The sequence below is a fragment of the Corvus moneduloides genome, chromosome 8 (genome assembly GCF_009650955.1).
Source record: "Corvus moneduloides isolate bCorMon1 chromosome 8, bCorMon1.pri, whole genome shotgun sequence".
In the NCBI taxonomy this organism is placed as follows: domain Eukaryota; kingdom Metazoa; phylum Chordata; class Aves; order Passeriformes; family Corvidae; genus Corvus; species Corvus moneduloides.
In genome coordinates this window covers 25,680,894-25,701,946 of record NC_045483.1, presented here as the reverse complement: position 1 = coordinate 25,701,946, position 21,053 = coordinate 25,680,894, and the positions used below count along the sequence as shown (strand labels likewise).

Sequence of the window (21,053 nt, the reverse complement as noted above, 5' to 3'; positions counted from 1 at the left end):
ATAAATGGCCAGGTTTAGAAAAAACAAAACAAACAACAAAACAACAAAAATTCAATAAAAACTCAAACAAAAACCCAGCACAATGACAGGTACGTTTGTTGCGATTAAGGGGGAATTGTGGTTTTTTTGCTGTTTTGGGGTTTTTTTCGGTTTTTTGTTTTCCAAAATCTGGCCAGAAGTGTGGTGGCAAGAGCCCAAGAGCCAAGGGGTGCTGAATTCCTATTTACAGCTAGTAAGAATGTAGATATTTCATGCTGTGCTGCAGGTTGGCAGTCTAAGTCCTAGTAACCAGCAATATTTAAAGACACTGATAATAGAGAAAATACGTGCAATAGATCACAAAAAGCAAAACCTAAAATATGTGTACATAAAACCTTCCTGCCTCCATAGAACTGCACTGAGAGACAAAGCTGGGATGTATCTAGAAATCAACAGGTAAAATGCACTTTTGAAATATACTCACATACGAGTTATGTCAGTACTCAGGGGCCAGCATGGGGCCAGCTTCCTCTGAGCTACGGAAGCAAAGCTAAGCAAGGCTGCTTAGTGAAACTCTGGAGCAAATTTTCTTTGCTCCACATTCACCACCTCTTCTGCACAATTTCAGGAGTTGAGCATGCAGTACCATACCTCAGATGGAGATAAATCTGTGCTGGGGAAAGGTGAGCAGAAGCCCATTAGCCATTCCTCACCACTCTTTTCCTTTGTAACCATCCTGGCACAGTTAAGGCATAGGCAGGGTTGGGAAGCAACACATCAGTGAGACTCAGCCATCTCCCCAGTGTGCCTGGCTCAGTATAGGAAGCGTGCCCTGGGCTATGCACAGGCATGTATAGGAAACCAAGGCCCAGAGGAATAATGTATTTCTGATGGCAAGAGATCCCTTTAGGCAAAGATGAGGCACACTGATAATCCATCACACCCTAAACGAGCTCTCCTTGAAGAATTACTTGGTGCATAGGATTGTCTTGAGTCTCTATACACAGGAGAAATTCAAGGAAAAGTATCACAGGTAAAAATATATAGGCCTCATTTTGTTTGGGTGGGGTCTTTTTACTTGGTTGGTTTGGGTTTTATTTTTTCTAATGTGGATTCAGCTCTCTGTTTTGTCAGGGTACAACAGTTCTTAGAATAAAGCAAACTAAGTCCTCAGGAGATTTCGTAATTCCCTAAGAATAAGATTTTCTAAAGCAATTAAAAACCTATGGAAATTCTGAAAGAAATGGGTGCCTTATTCCCCTGGGAATCTTAAAAAATCCCATCTAAATGAATAACGCAGTAATAATGGGTATTTTTCTTCAGGTTTACAGAAAATCAGGTGTGTTACATTCCTTGTTGCCAGGGTGGCTCATAGTTAATTCCCTATGCACTTCATGAAAATATACCTCTTAATTGTCTCCTTCAGAGTTCATTCTACATCCAACTATAAAATACTGTAAAAACCCTTTATGCCCACTGTCAAAACATTTACACCTTATTCACTAGCAAGCAGTGCAGCACAGGAAAGATAGGTGTTGGCATTACTTGTCTGAATATACCACTGTATAATAGAGCTGTAAATTTTTCTGTTAATATCTCCTCAAAGCCTGTGTGGTTGGTTTCCTTCCTTCTTTTCAGAACAGCCTGTAGAATGCATTAGCTGGGGGGAAAACAATTTAACCTCTCTCTTCTCTTTGTACGTTATTGCCACGTATCAGAAGAGAAAATATAGCATAGAATACCTTTAACCTTTTATGTCATATATATGTATTTATTTTTTCTTTAGATGGAGGCTCTTCTGACCTGAAATCCCTGCATTAAATCTCTGCTATTACTCTTTAATTTTTGTGAGTTTTCTCTTCTTGTCTAAATAGCTTCTGAAAAAAACCTTACATTAAAAGATAGAACAGTTATCTGTTCCATTTTCAGCGGTTTCTCAAACTAAGTTCCTGTGTGCAGCTTACTGTGTATGATCAGTAAATTGTCAGAAATTATGAGTCAAGAAAATTTCATTTTGTACTGTTTTCACTGTTGGAACACAGCTGTGTTTCAAAGTCAGAAGCCTCAATGTTCTAGTGAACTCAATGGGAGATCAACAACTGGAAGGTTGCGTGTTTGGTTTTGCTTTTGGTTTGTTGGGTTTTTAAATCAGTAAATACTTTAGGCCTATATAAACGTTCTAGACTCTCTTATAGATACCTGACATTTCCTGCAAGGAGCATGGAAAATAAATATATGCATGAGGATGTCTTCAAACTTGAGAAAATATCAGTACACTAATCCAAGTAGGGAACTTTGTTACAAATATCACTCCTGTAGGATGCATTCGCCTCCTTACAATACAGATGAGATCAAATTTTTATTTCTATTATGTACAAAAAAGAAAACTATACAGGCCATCAATAAACTTCTCTGATGTGACACATGCAGAGTAGATATTAAGGCCTTGTTGTATCTACTGAAACATGAAAATTTGTTTAATCAGTAAAGCACACAGCAATATCTCACTAAAGCCTGACAGGGCTAGAAATTGTACAGTGGTGTAATAAACACAGAGCAAAGAAACTGATTTATGCTCTGATCCTGGCTCAGCAAATTAAAACACATCTGTTCTGGTACAATAGTCACTGATACTGTGTTTTGTGTGTAAATGGAAAAGTGTGACAGTTTTTTTTAGAAGGTTAGTGGGCAGTATTCATCATCCTTTCTCCAGTCAGACAAAATGTTTACATTCATTCAGTCTTGGTCTTGCAAGCAATAAATGGGAAATTCTACTTTGTGGGTGTCTTTTGCAAGTACTTCACTTGTTTACATTACTCACCTTGTTACTTCTCATCTAAATTCGGAAATTTTACTGAATTTGAGAGAGAAAACCCTTCTAGTACGCAAATTAGATCTAAAGCAAGGAAAAAGATGAGAAAGTTAATACGTGAAAGGAGAGGAGGGGAGAGGAAAAGCTCTCCTGGGATCTATTTATGTTTTCACAACTCCAGCCATCATTAGGCTCTTGTTTCTCCTAAATACTTCTGAGGGAAACACAGACATGAGCAAACATGGAAGATGAGCTTTTACCAAACCAACTGCACAAAACAAAACAAAGCCCACAGTGAGATTCTTGTTTACTTTGGACATCTGCAAATAGGCAGAGTAGAAGAAGTAGTCTCTTAGTAGAACCTTCCTGGCTTTGTACAACTCATTCCAAGGCAACACTGCCAGGTGGAACTCCAGGGGGAATACATGGACCAAAGACCAAAGACAGACCAAGGACCAAAGACAGTGCATGGAACAGCACTGCTGCTAAATAGCCCTGGCTGGGATGACCTTCCTGCAGAGATCCCAAAGAGCCCATTACCGGCTGATGGGCAGTTGCTGGAGGGGACGTGGGAGGTACAGTTCTGAAGACACAGAGACTGAGGAAAGTTTGTGAAGCTGGGGGTAATTCTTTTTGGAATCAAAGACTCCTTTAAAAAATAATTTAAGGAAATCTATAAAAGCAGAAATTATTTGCAATTCAAAATCAGCAGTCACTGAACACTTCACCCTCTGAAGGCTTTACAATCAGAAGTGAGTGCCAGTTCTCTGACTTGCTGTGCAAGCTGCTTTTGGATCTTTACCCACTGCTCACTCAGTGCATGGAAATGTTACCTTTTCCCACTTCCTGCAAGTGGAAGACAAGGGTGAAAAATTGCAAGCGTTAAAACTACTGTCAGTCTCAGGGACTGTTTTTGAAAAAAACACTTCTCCTTAAATTTTTATTAACTTGCAGCCACTTCCTTCTCTCAAGCCTATATGTACATTTAACCACCAGGATTTTCTTTTAAAAACAGTGTCAGAAGAAATACTTGTACTTGCAAATCTCCAGGTGTTTAATCTCAACCAGAAAGACAAGTCAAGCACAAAACTTCAACTCTGCAGCCTCTTAAAACAGCTACATGTTTTACTATCTCTGAAATAAGCATTACTGACTGAAGTGTGGAATACTTCACAGGACATGCAAATCCATAATCACTATTTTAAAAATTAAATGCTAATATATATGCATATATTTACTTCTTTTAGCACCAGGTTCTGTTTCTGCACCACACATTTTATTATCCTGATGTTTCTTAACAAGTAAGATGTTTCTTTTTGCCTTCAAATAATTTTGACATAAGAAAAATACTATATACTAAACCCAAATATATATTTTTTCATTCACAGTCTTTCAGTATTGATACGCAAATTAGTTTTGATGCTTCTGAATTGTGAATACTTGGCTGCTTAGGCACATGAACATTTAAGTTTGCAATGCAGACTGGATCCTTTTTGTAACCTGTTCTAAAAATATGGCCATATTTATGGATGTATAGGAGACAGTAAATAATGAACATTCATTAAAAATGGCTGCTGTGGGCCAAGGAAAAATGAAGTTTTTCCCAGCCAAAAGCAGGGCATTACCCCACCATTTGTGTGCTCATGAATATACCACTTGTAGAGGAAAATGGGATTTAATTCTGTGCCCATGAGTTTCTTAATATCTACACTGTGACTGACAGTATACTGAATAAATCATATAATAAATCAGCATAAACTCTGGAAAAACAGTTAGGGCCTGATTAGATTTTGCCTCTTATATTGTGCAGCCATTCATTCTGGGGCAGTTTTTGACCCACTATACCCATTTTTCCATCATATAATTACGTACAGAAAATACAGGGAAATTAAAAAATCAGGCCTGTGTTCACACAGACTGGACTGAGACAATCAGCTGCCAAAAGCTTTCTAATAATAATAGCAAATAATTACTTAGAATTGTAACATGCTCTGATTTCCTATCAAAATGAATGAGTAAGACAGCAACATTAAGTCCTAGTGCAGCTCCCTGAGCCACTATTGCCATAGCTGTAAATGGCTGGGAAGCAGGGTAACTGGATTTACTAAACGCAGAAAAGGAATGAATTGCTTAGGTAATAGGAAGCTACCAGCAAATTTCATCAAGCCAAGTGAAAAGCAGCAAAATGGACAAGAATATTCTGAAATCATGGCGGCCGCATGACACAAACTATAAGAAGGCAAACAAAAGCAAAGCAGATGTATCTCTAACACCACATTTTATGGGTATTCCTGCCTTTATCACAGCATCTCCTCGAAGCATAAAAAAATCCAACAGCAACAAAACAAACAAAAAACAACCACGAAAAAAACCAACCACCAAAAACTGGAGGGAAAAACAATGCATTAGTTATGAGCCAAATTATAAAAAGCCTGCAATTCCCAGTGGTTAAAACTCAGAGGAAAACAACAGTGCCACTTTGTCGAGCTCATCTCTAGAAAAATAGGGAAGTAATTTTAGAAAAAGGTAATTCCCACGCATTCTTTCCTTCTTCACATTGTTATAAAGCTTTTCAATATGTCTGGTATAAAAGCAATATAATGTTTTCATTATAAAAACAAAGTATGTTTAAGAATACTTTCAATACATATTTCAGTTTTTCATGATTTTGTTGAATTAAGATAAATCCCAACACTTCAAATTTGGACTTAGAAACTGAACTCACTGTCTTTATTAGAGGTTTCACATGTTTTAATTGGGTGTAACAACACAACCAAAATATAGACTATAGCTTCAGGCAAACAGGAAATATATCCTAGTGCTATTTAGAAAAAATCTTTAAAAAAATAAATGGGATGTACTGAATGAAGGCACATTTTAGAACATCTGAAGAACAATTATCGTGTTGGTGTTTATAAAAAGGAAGACAACTGCACTGGCTTTAGACGAGCAGATGGATTCAAATAATTTTCTGTATGATGCATCTCTGAATGAATATTTAAATTACTTTCCATAAAGGCAATTAATCTGCAGTTCTACCTGAAACAAACAAGCTTCACAATGACTTCAATGAAAGAGTGAAGTAAAATGTTGACATGAGTGATGACTCTTAGGTATTCAAAATCTGCTTGTGTGTAAACTGAAACTCAAAGCTCTCCACAAACATCCACGCTTAGTAAGGTTTATTCAAATGTTAGATTTCTGTGAACAAGTGTCTTGAATTGTGTAACACAGAGTACATGGCTGGGTAGGAAAGGTTTTGTTATTCTACAGGTTACCAACACTGAGGCTGACGTTTTGGGCATTATGAATGTTCAGAGCCTTCTTTGGGAGCCTTCCTGCTACATTGCTAGTTTAAATGGCTTTATTTATACTAATATTGATTTACCATTCAGTACACTGAGAATGCATTATGAATAAAACATCATCAATTTAGTGGTCTAACTGTAAAAGCAGTTGCCCAATGAACAGAGGCTGAAATGTCTAGAAGATAATTGAGTTACATGGTAGTAAACAAAATACTACACTACAGCCTCTGACAAGCTGCTAATTTGCTAGAGCTGCTAATGTTTTCCACTGGCCTTTCCATATTGATACTGATTTGTATTGATGTAACTATGGTTTCATCTGACTACATGGAAGTTAGGTTTTTTTGATTCTTCATTGCATCCAACAAGATTCTTCAGACCTCTAGTTTAACCTCCAGCAGCAGGAGTTGGCTTTTAGATCCTGGGGCCCTTCCTCCATGTGTTATGTTTCTGAGTGCCTTAGGACACAGCCAAGGGCTGCTGCATGCTCCCAGGTGAAACTCTTCATTTCAGGAAGAACCCAGACTATGGCCACAGATTTGGCCCACAGTTTACAGCCACTCTGACACGCCCTCGTGAATACCCTGATACCCAGCTGATAAAGGCAGTCACATGGTGCAACTGGCTCTGCAATCACCACAGCAATTTGTGAGAACGAGGCAAGGAAACTTTCCAGGAGGCTTTAATGATAGTGTTCTTGACCTTGAATTAGACAGAATTGAAAAGCAGTGGAAAGCATTCTCAGTTTGCTCTTAACTAATAAGGAAGCCCTCAGTTTTTAATAAAAATACAGGCCACAATCAAAAATGACTGATGAACCCTTCTCTGTTCTATAATTAAATTAATAGATCCAAAGGTACAAAATTCTGACATATATAAACACATACACATGCTCATGATGCATGAAGCACATATATCTTACAGCTCACCTAGAACACTATGATCTCATGGGTGTTGAAGAAGCTGTCAAGACACATTTTCCAGAAATCTAAATGACAACTGTGCTACTGTAAATCACAGTGTCAGCAGAGTTCACTCTAAAGAAGGAGAAAAGCAAAAGTCACAGTTGACATGGAGCCCTGGAAAATTCAAATTTTACAGCTGAATGTTTCAACAGATAACTAGGCAGAAAATGTACTGTGTTCTTTGCTTTTCACACTTTTCTCTCAGGTGAAGGAGAATGTTTACTTCCTTAAATATATTCCCTTTGTGTAAAGTTTAAGAATACATATATTTTTTAGGTACATTAGCAGTCGGAAATCTGAAATCTATTTTCATCTGTGAGAAGCTTCCAGATGACATTACTGAGCTCATAAGAAATCTTTCTACATGTTTTTTTAAATCAAGTAATTATTAGAGCTTAAGGGATATGAATTTAAATCGTGGTATACCTGGAGTATTTTCCCATATTCAAATTAAAGCAGCAGTTCCAGATAGATTTCTACAAAGCATTTTCTGTAACTACTTAAGAAACTGTACTTCTTTATCTAGTTCAAAGAAAAGTAAATCTAGGGATATTATTGATAACTAATTTTTCTTCTCACACACTTGGCTACATTTGGGAACTTTAGGCTAACTTTGTTAATTACAGTGCTTTCTAGCTGCTTGCAGCATTCTTGCACATTGATTTTGTGTACTGCTCCTCAGGGGAAAAAATTACCTTTAATCACTCAATAAAGTGAACCAGACACTGGAGCACTGTTGAAAGTCAAATGAGAACAACATTGGGATAGTAAAAACTTCACACCTAACGAGTGGCAGTGTAATAACCGTGTGCAGCTCTGACAGTGATCCAGTTCTGGACATCCTCTGGGGTCTGACACAGTTCTCAGTTAAGCCACTAAAAATCAGGCACTAAATTGCCTCATTTCCTACCAGCAGTTGAACTAAGGTAAGTGAGCTAGCAGCTCACAGCAGGATAATCTGAAAGGGGTGTTTGAAGCCACTACTTGGAAACAGAAATTACTTTAATGAAGGAACCAACTCCATCTCAACTTCTGAAAAAGTTATAAACAGAAGTAGACACAAATTTTTACTTAATTTTTGAATACAAAGTCTGGAATTAAGAGTCTTTCATTTATGCTAAATTTCACAAATGAAACATGATAAAAGGAACTGATCTCATACAGCAACTGTGCAGAATAATTTGTTCCTACCACCTCCTCAGTTCTCAAAGCTTCTGTCCCCACCCTGTAAACAGTAGTGTGGTTACGAGAGAAAATAGGAGAGGGAGTTCTGTCCCATGACTAATGAACGACTACTTTCTTGTAGTTTGGATTGAATATCTATAAGTGTTTATAGCACACTTCAAGTCAAAAAGATTCCTTTCATCAAGCATATTGGAATGAACTTATAATAGCCATATGCACTCATGAAAGATCCATGCTGCGTTTAATTGTGAGAAGCAGTGGTAACAGCAGTGGCAGAAAGTTCCACGGAATTACATATAATTTAGACCTCAGTCCTCTCCATCGTGGACTAAGAACTCCTGTGTATTTTATTATGGATGTTAATCTTGGATAGAGAGCTAGGGTTTGAAGCAGAGCCAATGCCAAGCTGCACAGCTCTTTTGGAGTTTTACCTCTTCAAAAGAGTCGTGAATTTGTGATTTGACAGTCCCATTCACTGAAAGGCCAGGAGAAGAAGGAAGAACTGACCTTTCTGAAATTGAAAAGGGGAGGCAGCTGTCATCCCCTTAATGTTTGCAAGGGTAAAGGCAAATTTCTGTTTCCCACACCCCACTCCATTCTGCCTCCATGCCAGCAGCACATGGTGCAGTGACACACACAGGTTAGTTGCCTGCAGTCACAAAAATCTCTTCCCTTTGTTTTCCTACCATCTCCTACTGTTTACCTCCTGTGGGGAAAGCAGTTTAAGTGTCAGGATCTGCTCCTAACTGGGTGAACTGGAATTAAGCTAAACCAGCAACAGCACTTCACACAGCCCCACACTTTCCCCCCTGCATGACTACACACAATACCTGCTGGCACCCTCCTTGAGAGAGCTGTCTTTGCTTAGCAGGAAAATAGTATTGCTTCAAAGGAGCTGTCAAACTACTAACTTGTAATCTTTTCCCTTGAGGCTGGATCAATAGGACTGCAGGTTCAATACTTAGCAGAGCAAGAAGAAAGACCAATAAGGTGTCCAGCTGCTGGGAAACCAGGGAAATTTACTGACCTTGGCTCTGCAAGTGCTTTCTGGGCTTTAAATAGATAAAATAATAAATATAATTTAGTCTATCGTAAGCTGAAGCCTGTGAAATGGAAAGCACATTCTTGCAAGTGTGCAGGCAAAGGAACAAGAGCTGGAGGCATGGCTGATAAGCACTTAGATATAGACTAACAATAAGCAGGATATGAGCAATTCATCCAGGACTAGCAAGGTTCTAGACAGGATGCCTGTCATATGCTAGAGGGGGCGATCAGGAAACAAACAGATACAGCATTTAAAGATGCACAGTATGAGCTGAATGTCTTGTGCTGGTAGTGACTGACAGCTAAGCACGCCTTGTGCACGGATAAACTCCAACTCACACATACACAATGCCACTGGAAAGAGAAAGCATGGTCCAGCAGGTAAGGACCAGACTTCAGTGCATGTAAAAGGGCACCACTGCTCAGATTCAGGCTGCTGGACAGAGGAACAAGGCTTTCTGCATTTGCTTTGGTCACCATCAACAATCACTATGATTTCTTTCAATCTTACCATAAACAACCTTTGTAGATGTCTGGGCTTTTTACTTGTATGCAACACTCCTTATTTTGTGTAAAAGTGTCACTTTTATATCTCTACATATGAGTTCTTCCAAATAACTCTTCCTCTTACATCACATGGTTTTCATAAATGATTCTTCATTTCCAAGCAGTAATAGCAGAGCTTTCTGTCCACACACCTCTCCTTTTTGTTTTTTTGTAATGTGATAAAGCCTGAAGGAGCTGCAGTAATAGAGAAATGTACTCACACGCAGACCAGTTCAAAATGGAGAGAGAATGGTAATGAAAAATTACAGGTAAATACAGTAAGCTACCATGATGGCTTACTAAACAAAATCATAACTGCTCACAATGGCTGCTCTAATAGTAGCAGATAGAGAAGAAAATCTTAAAAGTGTTTTAAATAAAGGGGGCAAGAAGTCTTCAGAATGCAAAGCAATTTGATTTTCAATATTTTTTCAGTAAATCCACCTGGGAGTAAACTCTCTGAAAAAGTTGCTGAATATTCTTCACAAATGCAAAGAACCGCCTGACACAAACTTGAAAAGACTTTAAAAAAAATTATTAGTTTTAACTAGCCCTGCACTGTATAGGCTCTGTACCTGACATGTTTGTGTCCATGAAACTGTTAACACACCACACCTGTTTCCCCTTTGGGATCACATGTTCTTGATTATCTCTCATTTTTAACATCTACCATACCTGCTAAGAAAAACTGCTGCCTTCTATCTTCAGAACATGCCAAATCTTTAGAATACAGCTTCCAGTTAAAAAGCAGTCAAGAAGGACAATGTATTGTAAAAGAATAAGAAAGCTCATTTCACATTAGCAATTAGCCTATTTACATTAATTATTCAATTGCCTCATTCTACAATTTCCCTGATGTTCTTTCGTGCTTCCTTTCTCCTTGCAGCATGTTACAGCTCACATTACCTCACTTTGATACTTTGCTCCCTTCCAACGGGAGCCATGAGTCTAAAACATTTATTTTGTTTGCTAATAACCTGCCTGTGTAGACACTTTGGAGCTCTAATGGCATAAGAAAAACAATTCCAAAGCCTTCAAAGGAACTGACAGACTGAAACAATCACTATGACCTAAGTAGAATGAATTAGTGTGTGAAGGATCATCTTATTTCTCAGAAAAGAGCAAAACACCTCCCTTTACTTATAAAAGAAGCTGAGAGCTGAATTGAAGCTGAGGAATCATTTGGGTTCTGTTATGTTATGGGTCTGGCTTGAGTTGAGACAACAATAAAGTACCAGAATCCACCACAGAACCTCAAAACTTAACTCCAAATACTGTGAGATCTTTGAAAAATACTATCAGAGCATTTACGGCAAATTTTTGATAGGAATATGTTCAGGAAATACAGAAAAATAATGTTCCACAGCAAGTAAACAGATTATCATGACTCTAATAACATTTCTCATGCTTATATGCACCCACATAGAGAATATCTATAAAACTGCAAGGACTGGTTCATATTTGGTGCCCCAAGAAAACCTCTATGTGTAGGTTATAAAAATTACTGCTTTATAATAAAGTAAAATTACAATATTGTTACTATTTAAATGCAATGGTACAAACCCAACATGAGCCTATCCTCAGTCCTTCAACTGCAAGACAGATTTTCCAGCCACACAGAGGGTTTAGCAACCCCTCTGTATAATACACCAGGGGGCTCTCATTCATCCTGCAGCACCACTGTGACAGGAGTATCATCATCCTGTGCCTGAGCTCAGCAGTGATGGAAAGCACAGGTCTAAGCAGCCTTGGAAACTCCTGTGCTCCATGTAACCACAGGATGGGGACAACAGAGGTGACAGCTGAGCATGCCTTCCCACTCAGGCCAAACTGTACTTCTCAACCCATTTTCTAATGTAAGGTTCTGTGATGAGAGTGTCATTTGGTGTCCAAACTTATTCCACATCTGTTCTTCCTGCCAAGATTCCCAACGAAGGAAACACCCATTCCTACCAAAGTTTTCTGAGGAAACCACACAGATTGGGGATGGTGATTGACACTAATTGACTGTGGCATTACTTCTTTTACATAAAATCAAGCAGGTGGCAATAACTGGCAGCTTGTGTTAACCCAGGTGTATCCCTGCAGCAGCCATAACCCAAAAAGTCTACAGATATTTGATCTGCTGGTCACAACTGTGTCAGTCCTCTCTGAGAACTGACTGGCAGACAACAGAGAACTCTACCTTTTTGATAAAGGGAGTAAAACATAATCCCTTCTAAATCTATCATCTTGAAAGTATCCTTTTCTTTTCTAATCTTTCCCAGACAATGGTTCAAAATAAATTTTGATATTCTGTAATCCTTCTTTTAATCTCACACTTTCCCTTCTCCATTTACTTGCATAAATTAGAGACCTGGAGGTGTCCTGCAAATGTGTGCAACATAACAGGTACATTGTCATACACAATTTTTATTTGAGTCAGGAATTCTCTGATTCCATTCCAGATGCTTCCCAGTCACAGTTCCAGAATGTTTTAGATACCAAGCCTTGCATATAACTATTCTTTTGCATCCTTCAGTTCCCATGGAAGACATTGAAAAGCTCTCAGTGAATTCAGGAGATTTTAAACAAATTTTTTATCTTTTTTTCTGATAAAATACTACATCAACTACAATTCTAGAAGTGACATAAATCCCAGACCCCTAGGGCTCAGTTTACTTAAGCAGATATGTACACTTTCTCAAACAGAAGTAAAACCTAGACAATGATAAAGCAGTGAATTAGAAAAGAGATCATTAATATCGAGAAGGCTGTACTTCTGCTGGATTTACTTGCTTTACATCTTCCTAGAGAGCATTTATTAAAAAACTGGAAGATTCCTCTTCAAGAGCAAAAGAAAGAGCATGCTTTTGTGCTCAAAGCAGCAAACTTTAGTCACTGTCGGAGGTTTTTCAAACAAACCACTGCCACTTCTGTGTCCTTCAAAAAATGCTACAATACAAGCTATATTTTATAAGATATATTTCCCACAGTTCAGCTATATGAATATGCCCACTGCCCTTTGCTGCTGCTCAAAGATCCATAATGAATAGACCTTCAGAAATATTCAGCTCCTTTACTGAGAATGCCTGATTTGCAGAACCATTATCACTATTTCAGTGTGCTAGATTTTCCTCTTGAAAACAAGTTTCTTCCTGAAAACATTAGCCATCTGAAGTTAAACCTCGATCTGTAAACATCTGCAACACGTTCCTGTTAAACTGAAAATTTTCTCTTCCCTGGCTCCCCTGATGTCAGAGATTATTCAGCTTCTGCATCTCTCAGCATTCTTTCAATCCATCCTTCGACCTGCTCTGATCAGCTCCTCCACAGATGCCTGAACTACACCACCACTCTGAATTCCCCTGGTAAAATAGTTCTTCTCCACAACAGCACCCATGCTGCTGCAATTATGTTTTAAAGGTACAGCTTTTAGGGTAACTACCTCATGTTTCCAGATCTGTGATATCAGCCTCTGAACTTTCCTTTCAACCTGAAGGCAAGTGGAGACCCGATAGTGCTACAGCAGATGCTTGGCAAGCATGCACACAGCCACCTACAGACAGGCAATGAATAAATTCTGTGCTACACTCACTACACACCTGAGAGATCCCTGTTATACTGTGTATGAGCAGCAACAATCCTAAAACATTGCCCTCCACTAAAGCTGGGGAAATACTTTGAGATCAACATCCTCTGCAAAGACCAGCACTCCTATATTCTGAATGGAAAATAACCAAATGCAGAACACAGTATGTGAGGGTGAAAAGTCTAACATCTGAAGTTAAAAATATCAAAAGTATAAAAAGTAACAGCTGACAAACTAATTGGAATGAAAAAAAATGCTGAAACAGATTTCAAACACAAGAGAAAGGTTAAAGGACAAATGAAAGAGCCAACATGGAAATAATACCTGTTTCAGCCACCTGCAACCTTTTGTTAAATACTTATGGGATGAGGAGTCTTTAGTTTTGTTGCCATATGGAATTCTATCCCCAGTGTCTTATGCCTGCAATAAACTGAAAACTACAATTTGCTAATGTCTGTGACAGTTTGGCAAAGCTCTTCAACCCATAGGGAAGGCTGATAACTTTCCCTTTACTTGGCATGGGTCCCACAGCAGTTTGAAAAGAAAAATCCAGCTCAAAGCTAAACTTGGCCAAAACAAGGAATGTGTTCCTCTTTCCAGCCTGTTTGAGACACAACTCTTCTATCCTAAATACCAATTTACTGCCCTGCTTTCCCAGCAACTGGGATCTTGGCAAAGAATGCTCTTAATTCAGACTAGCACAAAAACCTTTCATATAACTTGATACAACATTAGAATGCCCTTATAAGTTTGATTCATATGCTTATACCCATCAATTAGCAGGTAGGAAATCAGAACACAATTATTAACTTTCTGGTTATCACACTGTACAGAATTTACCTTTAATTAAATTCAGACCAATTTCTTAATTTTTATAGTCAAAAAATTGAATAATATTTCTTATCGTTCAAACCTTAGGCAACTATTAGACAATACAAAAGAAATAGACACTGATTACGTTAAATCCCAAGATAGTGCTGGTGACACCTTCATCCCTTGCTCTGATTCTTGCTTGTTCTAACAGTTTGAGAATTGAGTGTAATTGCCTTGGGGCCACAAAGTGGGCATAAGCTCCCTTAAAAAAAGGTTCATTGCTTCACAACCAAAAAGAAGATCATATCATATAATTTTATGATTTATGTCAGGATTAAAATTGGTTTTAATTTATAAAAAAAATTTGAAAATAGATATTTAATTATTTTTTCTTTGCAAACTTAAAAAAAATCATTCTAGATTGCAAGGGCAAATGAACCGGGTTTTGGCAGGGACCTGTTACTCAAACAGAGCAAAAAAAGATTGAATTTACATCCGGAATTCAGCTTTACATTAAAGTTTGTATCTTTAACATGTCGATTTTTTTAATGAATAAAACAGTAAAGCCTATTTAAAATGAGCTAAAAACATCTGCTGAAATTTAGGTAACATGATAATTTCAAGAGACAAAGAGAGATGGATTAAATTGAAGCTGATATTCATTTAAGGAGTAACTTTTTGTGAATAAAGAAAGAAATGTTCTGATTTGAAAGACTTTTTGTTACCCCAGATTTTACTATTCTGCTTCAAATGAAACATTTTGTAGTGGTTCTTCAAATGAAGACAAAAGGAAAACTTCAGGTACATTAAGCATGCCATATGTTTCATGTACCATGAAAATGCCCCAGACAATGCACATTTTTAAACAGAATCCAGATCAGTTTGACAACTTAAAGTGGAAAATAAGCCCAATATATGAGATAAAGACATTTGCATCATTATTTTTACTTTGCTACTTTAGCTAAACACATCTGTCTCAAGGCTTCATCTCTATATAACCAGAATATGTTGTATGTCCACTGTACAATTTGAAGATAGTGAATCATCTAATGCTTAACTTCAGCTAAAAAGCTGACACCTGACAGTCAAAGCAGGCAAGCCAAGCTCTATTGACCCTGGCAAAAACGTGTAATTCTGTAATAAACTGATATCTACTTTTTCAGTACTGCTGCAATAGCTCTCTTAGTGCATTGCATTCAAAAAGCCCTTTACATGAGGCAGAATACTAAACTCCCATTTAATGGTCCAAAACTGAGATATAAGAAAATACAGAAGTTGCTCAAGGATGTGAAGGACCTGATTATACCTGTTGTGAGAGATGCTCGAGGCAGCCCCAGTGGCTCGAGTTGTCAGCTGTAATTCTGGGTTTTCTGGAATGCCTTCCATTTGTACTGCCAATTTATTATACAAGTCAAATATATTCTGCTGTATTTTTGTTCACAAACAAAAATCACAAAAAAATCATATTTAATGTCCTGGTTTCCTGAATACAATACAAAATAACAGGAGGGCCAGGAGTTGGACTCGATCGATAATCCTTGTGGGTCCCTTCCAACTCAGCATATTCTGTGATTTTGTTTGGTTTTCCTCAGAGTTTGTGTCCATTACAAACTGTAACATAGACATCACATAACATTACCAAACATTGACTACTGCATCTGTAATAACCTCTTCAGATTCCACTACTGCAGAAGAGTTACAAGACAGTGGAGCTGTTCACAATTTACAGTTGTAACAATTAATCTGACCAGAGCTGCAGAAGCCAAAACAACTCATGCAGGAAATAGGTACCAAAACATCAGTGACATGGGTCCCTGCAAAGAAAACCACTGAGCTTTAGGGTGGGAGTGTATCTTAATTATCTTTTGTCAGGCTTGTGGAGTGAGAGAAGGAAAAAAGAGGTAATTTGCTTACTTTTATAAGTCATTGTATTCAGTTTCTCAAGATATGAGCAGCCTGACCTGAGAAACCAAAGAATGATCATGAATGTCTCAGTTCTTGCAGTGATTAACAGACTAATTCAAAAGCCACTGAAATTAGTAGAAAGACCGCACAGGCATTGGCTTAACTCCAGACACCTCCTTAACTGTAAGCATAAATTATGTTCATAACTACTCACGGCAATTTACATGGATGTGAACTTCCCACACGCAGGGAAAACATTTATCACTGGATCATACAGAAAGATCCTGGTTGGAAGCACTTTTGGCAAATCTCCACAAATGAAATTTTAATCAGTTTGCCTCTCAGAAAGCAGCCACACCAAATGTCTTCTCTAAGAAAAAAAACAATAGTGTCTGCATCATTGTTCATAAGAAATGAAAGTATGTAGCATTTACAAGCTATACATGACTGACTTCAGTGTCTTTGACTAATTAAGCCAATGAAAATACCAGCTTGTTGATGTCTTTTAACACAGGGATTTGTGTATCATAGAAAGAAATCTGAAGTATGTGAAACACTAAACTTATTCAGAAATTTCCTTGCCTGGTTCACTTCAGAACACCCACACAACTTCATCTTAGGGTTGGAGAATCACGAATCAGATGAGGGTCAGCTTAGTGCTTTGAACAAAGCAATAAACTCATCAAAAGCAGCAATGGAAAAAAAATTGAGATTTAACTTTAAAGTCTTGCTAGTCCCTCAATTATGTCAGCTATTAAGCCAGAACTCTTTTTTTTTTTTTTTGATGCCTAAGATTACTGACTATAAAGATCATTGCTAATACCTATGAAAGTAAGATGTCTTACCTGTGAATTTGATATCAAAGATTCAGCTGCATAGCAAATACTATACAAAGCAAAAGTCTCAGAGATGCTAGCAACTCCAGCAGATAAGACAGCAAATTTTGGATCTGGACATTTCCCATTTCAGGAAAACCGCCTAAAATTATACACTCTCAATTATTTTTGAGGAAAAAAACCCCAGTAATTTTTGTTTGCAAAAGAAAGCAAGAAATAAAAAATGCTAGCCCAGCTTATAAAGTATAACAAGGATTAAAAAGATATGAGTTCAAGTCATTCTTGCAAATCAGGTAAATCAAAAACTTGAATGTCAGTCATCCACATACCATATCACTGTAGTATTTGCCAGTTAATTTTGGAGTACTTCTCACCCTATGTTGGTCTCAGTACCCTTGCTTGGCTTGCTATTTTGCTGCAAGAATATTTTGGCCAAAATATTCCTGAAAAAAACTTTGGTGATATGAGTCCCAAATAGGTCTACTTAATTACTAAAAAGGAAACAAGGAAATCCTATGCTAGTAGCAGGAAAGATCCACAAATCTGGTTTTAACAGGCACTCGGTTTCACCATGTCAGTAGACTTTGCTTTTTAGGATGAAAGCTGGCAAAATTCATTTCCTGAGCAGATGCTCCCAGCAAATGAGGGACCAGGTATTACCATGGAACCACTGAGCAATCCTGTTGGTATTCCTCTCAAAGCCAGCCCGCCGAGGGATCTGCTCCTCCCGGAACCAGCGAACGATGACGTCTCGGGAGAAGGGCCGAGATGGGCGCTCCCAGATGTTACTGCATGGAAAGACACAGCACCAGCAGTGTATGAAAACAAGGGGCAATATAAATATTAATCCTTTTTTACATATTTACAAAACACACAGCTGCAACTTCACTTTTTAAAATTTGTTTAAATTACTTTGTGTTTTTATGGAAACCACAGTGGTGTGATTTTTGTATTTGCAATGGCACCTTAAACATTTTCTTACAGAATTTAAAATGAAAAACAATTTACCACAATAGACGTTTCAGTCAGCTTTCCTTTTCCACCTCATTTTTATTCTAGTGTAAATATTGCCAAGCAATTTTTTTTTCAGTATATTCCTTTTTAGTGGCAAAAAACTCTAAATCAGTATCAGCTATAATGCACTCTGTCTCCAAACACAAAACACTAAGTACAACAGAGGGAATGTTTTGTTTAAATTTTTATGTTTCCTTTGCATTCTCTACTTGCCTGCCTTACTCTTTCTACTACTTTCTATGTGTTTTAGCTAGTAGGAATCATTCTCCATTTTGCATTCTTTTCCTCTCCTGCAATTCATTGTGCTCCCTAAATAGTCAAATGAAAGATTAATAAATACCAAAGACACTTGGTTTTGCCTGAAAAAATCTACAAAAAAACTAAAAGCCTCTGAAACTCAGGACTGCTCTCTTAAAAAAAAAAAAAGCTGTTAAGCAGCAGACAGCAACAGAGAGCAGCAGCAGAGGACAGCAGCAGCTCGAGGCTTAAGACTTGCCTAAGAATTTGTCCATTTGACTTTTCAATATCACAGCTTCATATGCTGATCTCACGCTGTCTTTTCAAGGCCTCATCTCTGTGTGAATTCTAAGAAATCTGCCTGAAAAATAAATGGCATTTAGCTTGCATTAAATCTGTTTTTCTTTTCCTTTAAACATTCTTTTTCTGATCACCAGGAAATAGCAAGACTGAGGACTCCCAAAAATTGAATAGCCTGTTGAAATGGTGGGGATTGAAGAGGGAGCAATTCAACAGAAAACAAAATCACTGCAGCACAAACCAACCTGGACGCTGCAGACAGAGCCAGCAAAGGACTCGCACTGTTGTTGTTCAGTTTGACCTCCTGCTCACTGTTCAGGTTTGTCCCCTGGAACAAATGACTCAGGCCAGCCACTCTTCCCTTCTGGATGGCGCGCAGGGATTGCCGCCGGTACTCGTCCCGCGCCCTGCGCGCTTTGTGGCTCCTCTCCTCGTCGGCAGCCTTGGAGCGGCGCACTGGGCGGGAGGAAAGGGACGAGAGATTGAGGAACACAAGCAGCCACTTGCTGCTTACAGAGCTGCTTAGTGCCTTTATTCCTCTATGAGCTGATTTGAAAAATGTATAAATTGCCACACATTACCAAAGGTGGATAACTGGATGACTTCCCTGATGCTTCAAACACAGGCCCACCACGAGAAGAAGCCTCAAATTATCAATGATCTGACCACTAGTGGCAGCAACTGAGACTCTACATATTGTGATTAAATCTGACACTTCTTTTGGCTGTAATAAGAGAAATTCTGCTTGAGGGTATCTTTCCCCCTGGAAGTGCACCAAGTGCTATGTTTCAAGAAAAGATGTTAATTACTGCTTAAAATTAAGTCTGTGTCTAACAGAGTTCTTTGCCACTATGAAGACAACTAGAATTGAAGGGTCAACTCCCAAAATTTGTCATTATAAAAACTGACATGTAGGTTGCACTTTGTCAGTGCTGTTTTCTTTCTGAAAGGCATATGCTATTTTTGTCATGGTACTTATAATCACAGACATCTCCAACTTGAAATTCACAGTCTAAAAATTGTTTCAGTAACAATGGATAAATAAATAGCCATTGGAAAGAGCATGCTGATGCTATGGATGGGGTTGTCTCACACTTGAGTCTCTGAAATTGTGTATGGAGAACCAGAATTTATGCTGGAAGATTTTAATACACACCTAACAATGGCACTGACCTGGGAGTTACCCATTTCTGTAACCTGAAATGAGACTGCTGCTCTGGCCACTGGGGCTCAGGCATCTTTCCCTAAAGCTTCTTCTTTTGAAAATTAACGTTGCAACAATCCTTTCCTTGACATGGTATAATTTAAATGCACCAAGAATTCTACTGCAAATAGTCATCATCTATCAGCTCTTTTCTGGTGCCTCAAGCCCCATTTGGATGATGTTTTTGAGTCACAAATAACTGCAGCCAGGCAAATTATTCCAGTGCAAAACAAACCTTTAACATACAGTGAAGCAAATATTAAAGGAGCTAGCTATGGCCTCCAGTTGCAATTATCAATCCTGCCATGACTATCTTGGCTAGATCATACCCAGTTCATAAGGTGCACACCCCATTTCCTACTCCCCTGTGACTGTACCTGTGACTAGGAATGCATTATACAATACCAGACAGCTGCATTTCATTAGGCTGCTTGCATCCCTCTGGTTTACACTCCCAATTTAAAGCAAGCAGAAGTATAACTGGATTTAACCTCCAAATTCTGAGCAGGATTAATGGAATCAAGAAATAAAAGCACTCAAAGCCAAATGAAATGAAATAAAACCTTGTGGGCAAATGAGGGAAAGAGAAAAGACCTTTAAGCTTAAAATTATATAATATTATCATAAGTCGAAAGATATGAAGGACTAAAAGCTCATCAAGATAGCATAATAAACGAGTCATAGATGCTTCATATGCATACAACTGGCAGGATTTCAGTTTCACTTAACTACATACCCTGCAGTTTTGGCTAAACATAGTAACAAACAAATGTACAGTACAGGAAACACAAGTAACAGACTTCACTATTGATCTCCCAGATCATTATTTTTAAGGGTAGATAATGTCATTTACATATACTGCTTCAATGGCTCGAGTATTTCTGTGATTTATCCCTTATAAAGCCACTCAGTAATGGTCACTTTAAACGTGAACTTTGTTTTTGCAGCACAAGGAGAGACTGCAAGGAAGATGAGTGCAATGCAGCTTTGCAAGACATCTAGAAACCCACAACTGTTTGTCACAATCACAATATTCAGATTGAGGGCAGACTGCCTGGAGCTTGCTGGGACTCTTTTCTACTGATGTACACGCTGCCTGGCAATGAAAAAGGCAGGGTATCTTCACGCCCCACTTCCATCACTCCTTTCAATAGACATTCCTATTGTATTTTTGCTAGCCAACAAATCTGTACCATCAGAAGTCAGTGACCCAGACTACATTTTCCCAAACTATCAAACTTTAGGACTTCTTATCAGCAAAGTATGGGGTGAGGCAGCATAGTTTGCAACTGTTAAATATCAACATTCAGAAAACCTTTTGAAAGTGTGTGTGA

General features: G+C 38.1%; 1 protein-coding gene across 1 annotated transcript in view; it reads right to left on the bottom strand.

Moving 5' to 3' along the window:
- Window positions 1-21,053, bottom strand: part of SH2D4B (SH2 domain containing 4B) — a 72,843-nt gene that overhangs the window by 9,917 nt on the left and 41,873 nt on the right. Inside the window, exons 5-6 of the mRNA XM_032115809.1 lie at window positions 18,761-18,971; window positions 17,625-17,752 (exon numbers count right to left, since the gene is read on the bottom strand). Coding sequence (XP_031971700.1) covers window positions 17,625-17,752; window positions 18,761-18,971 — 339 coding nt within the window. The remainder of the gene's footprint in view (window positions 1-17,624; window positions 17,753-18,760; window positions 18,972-21,053) is intronic.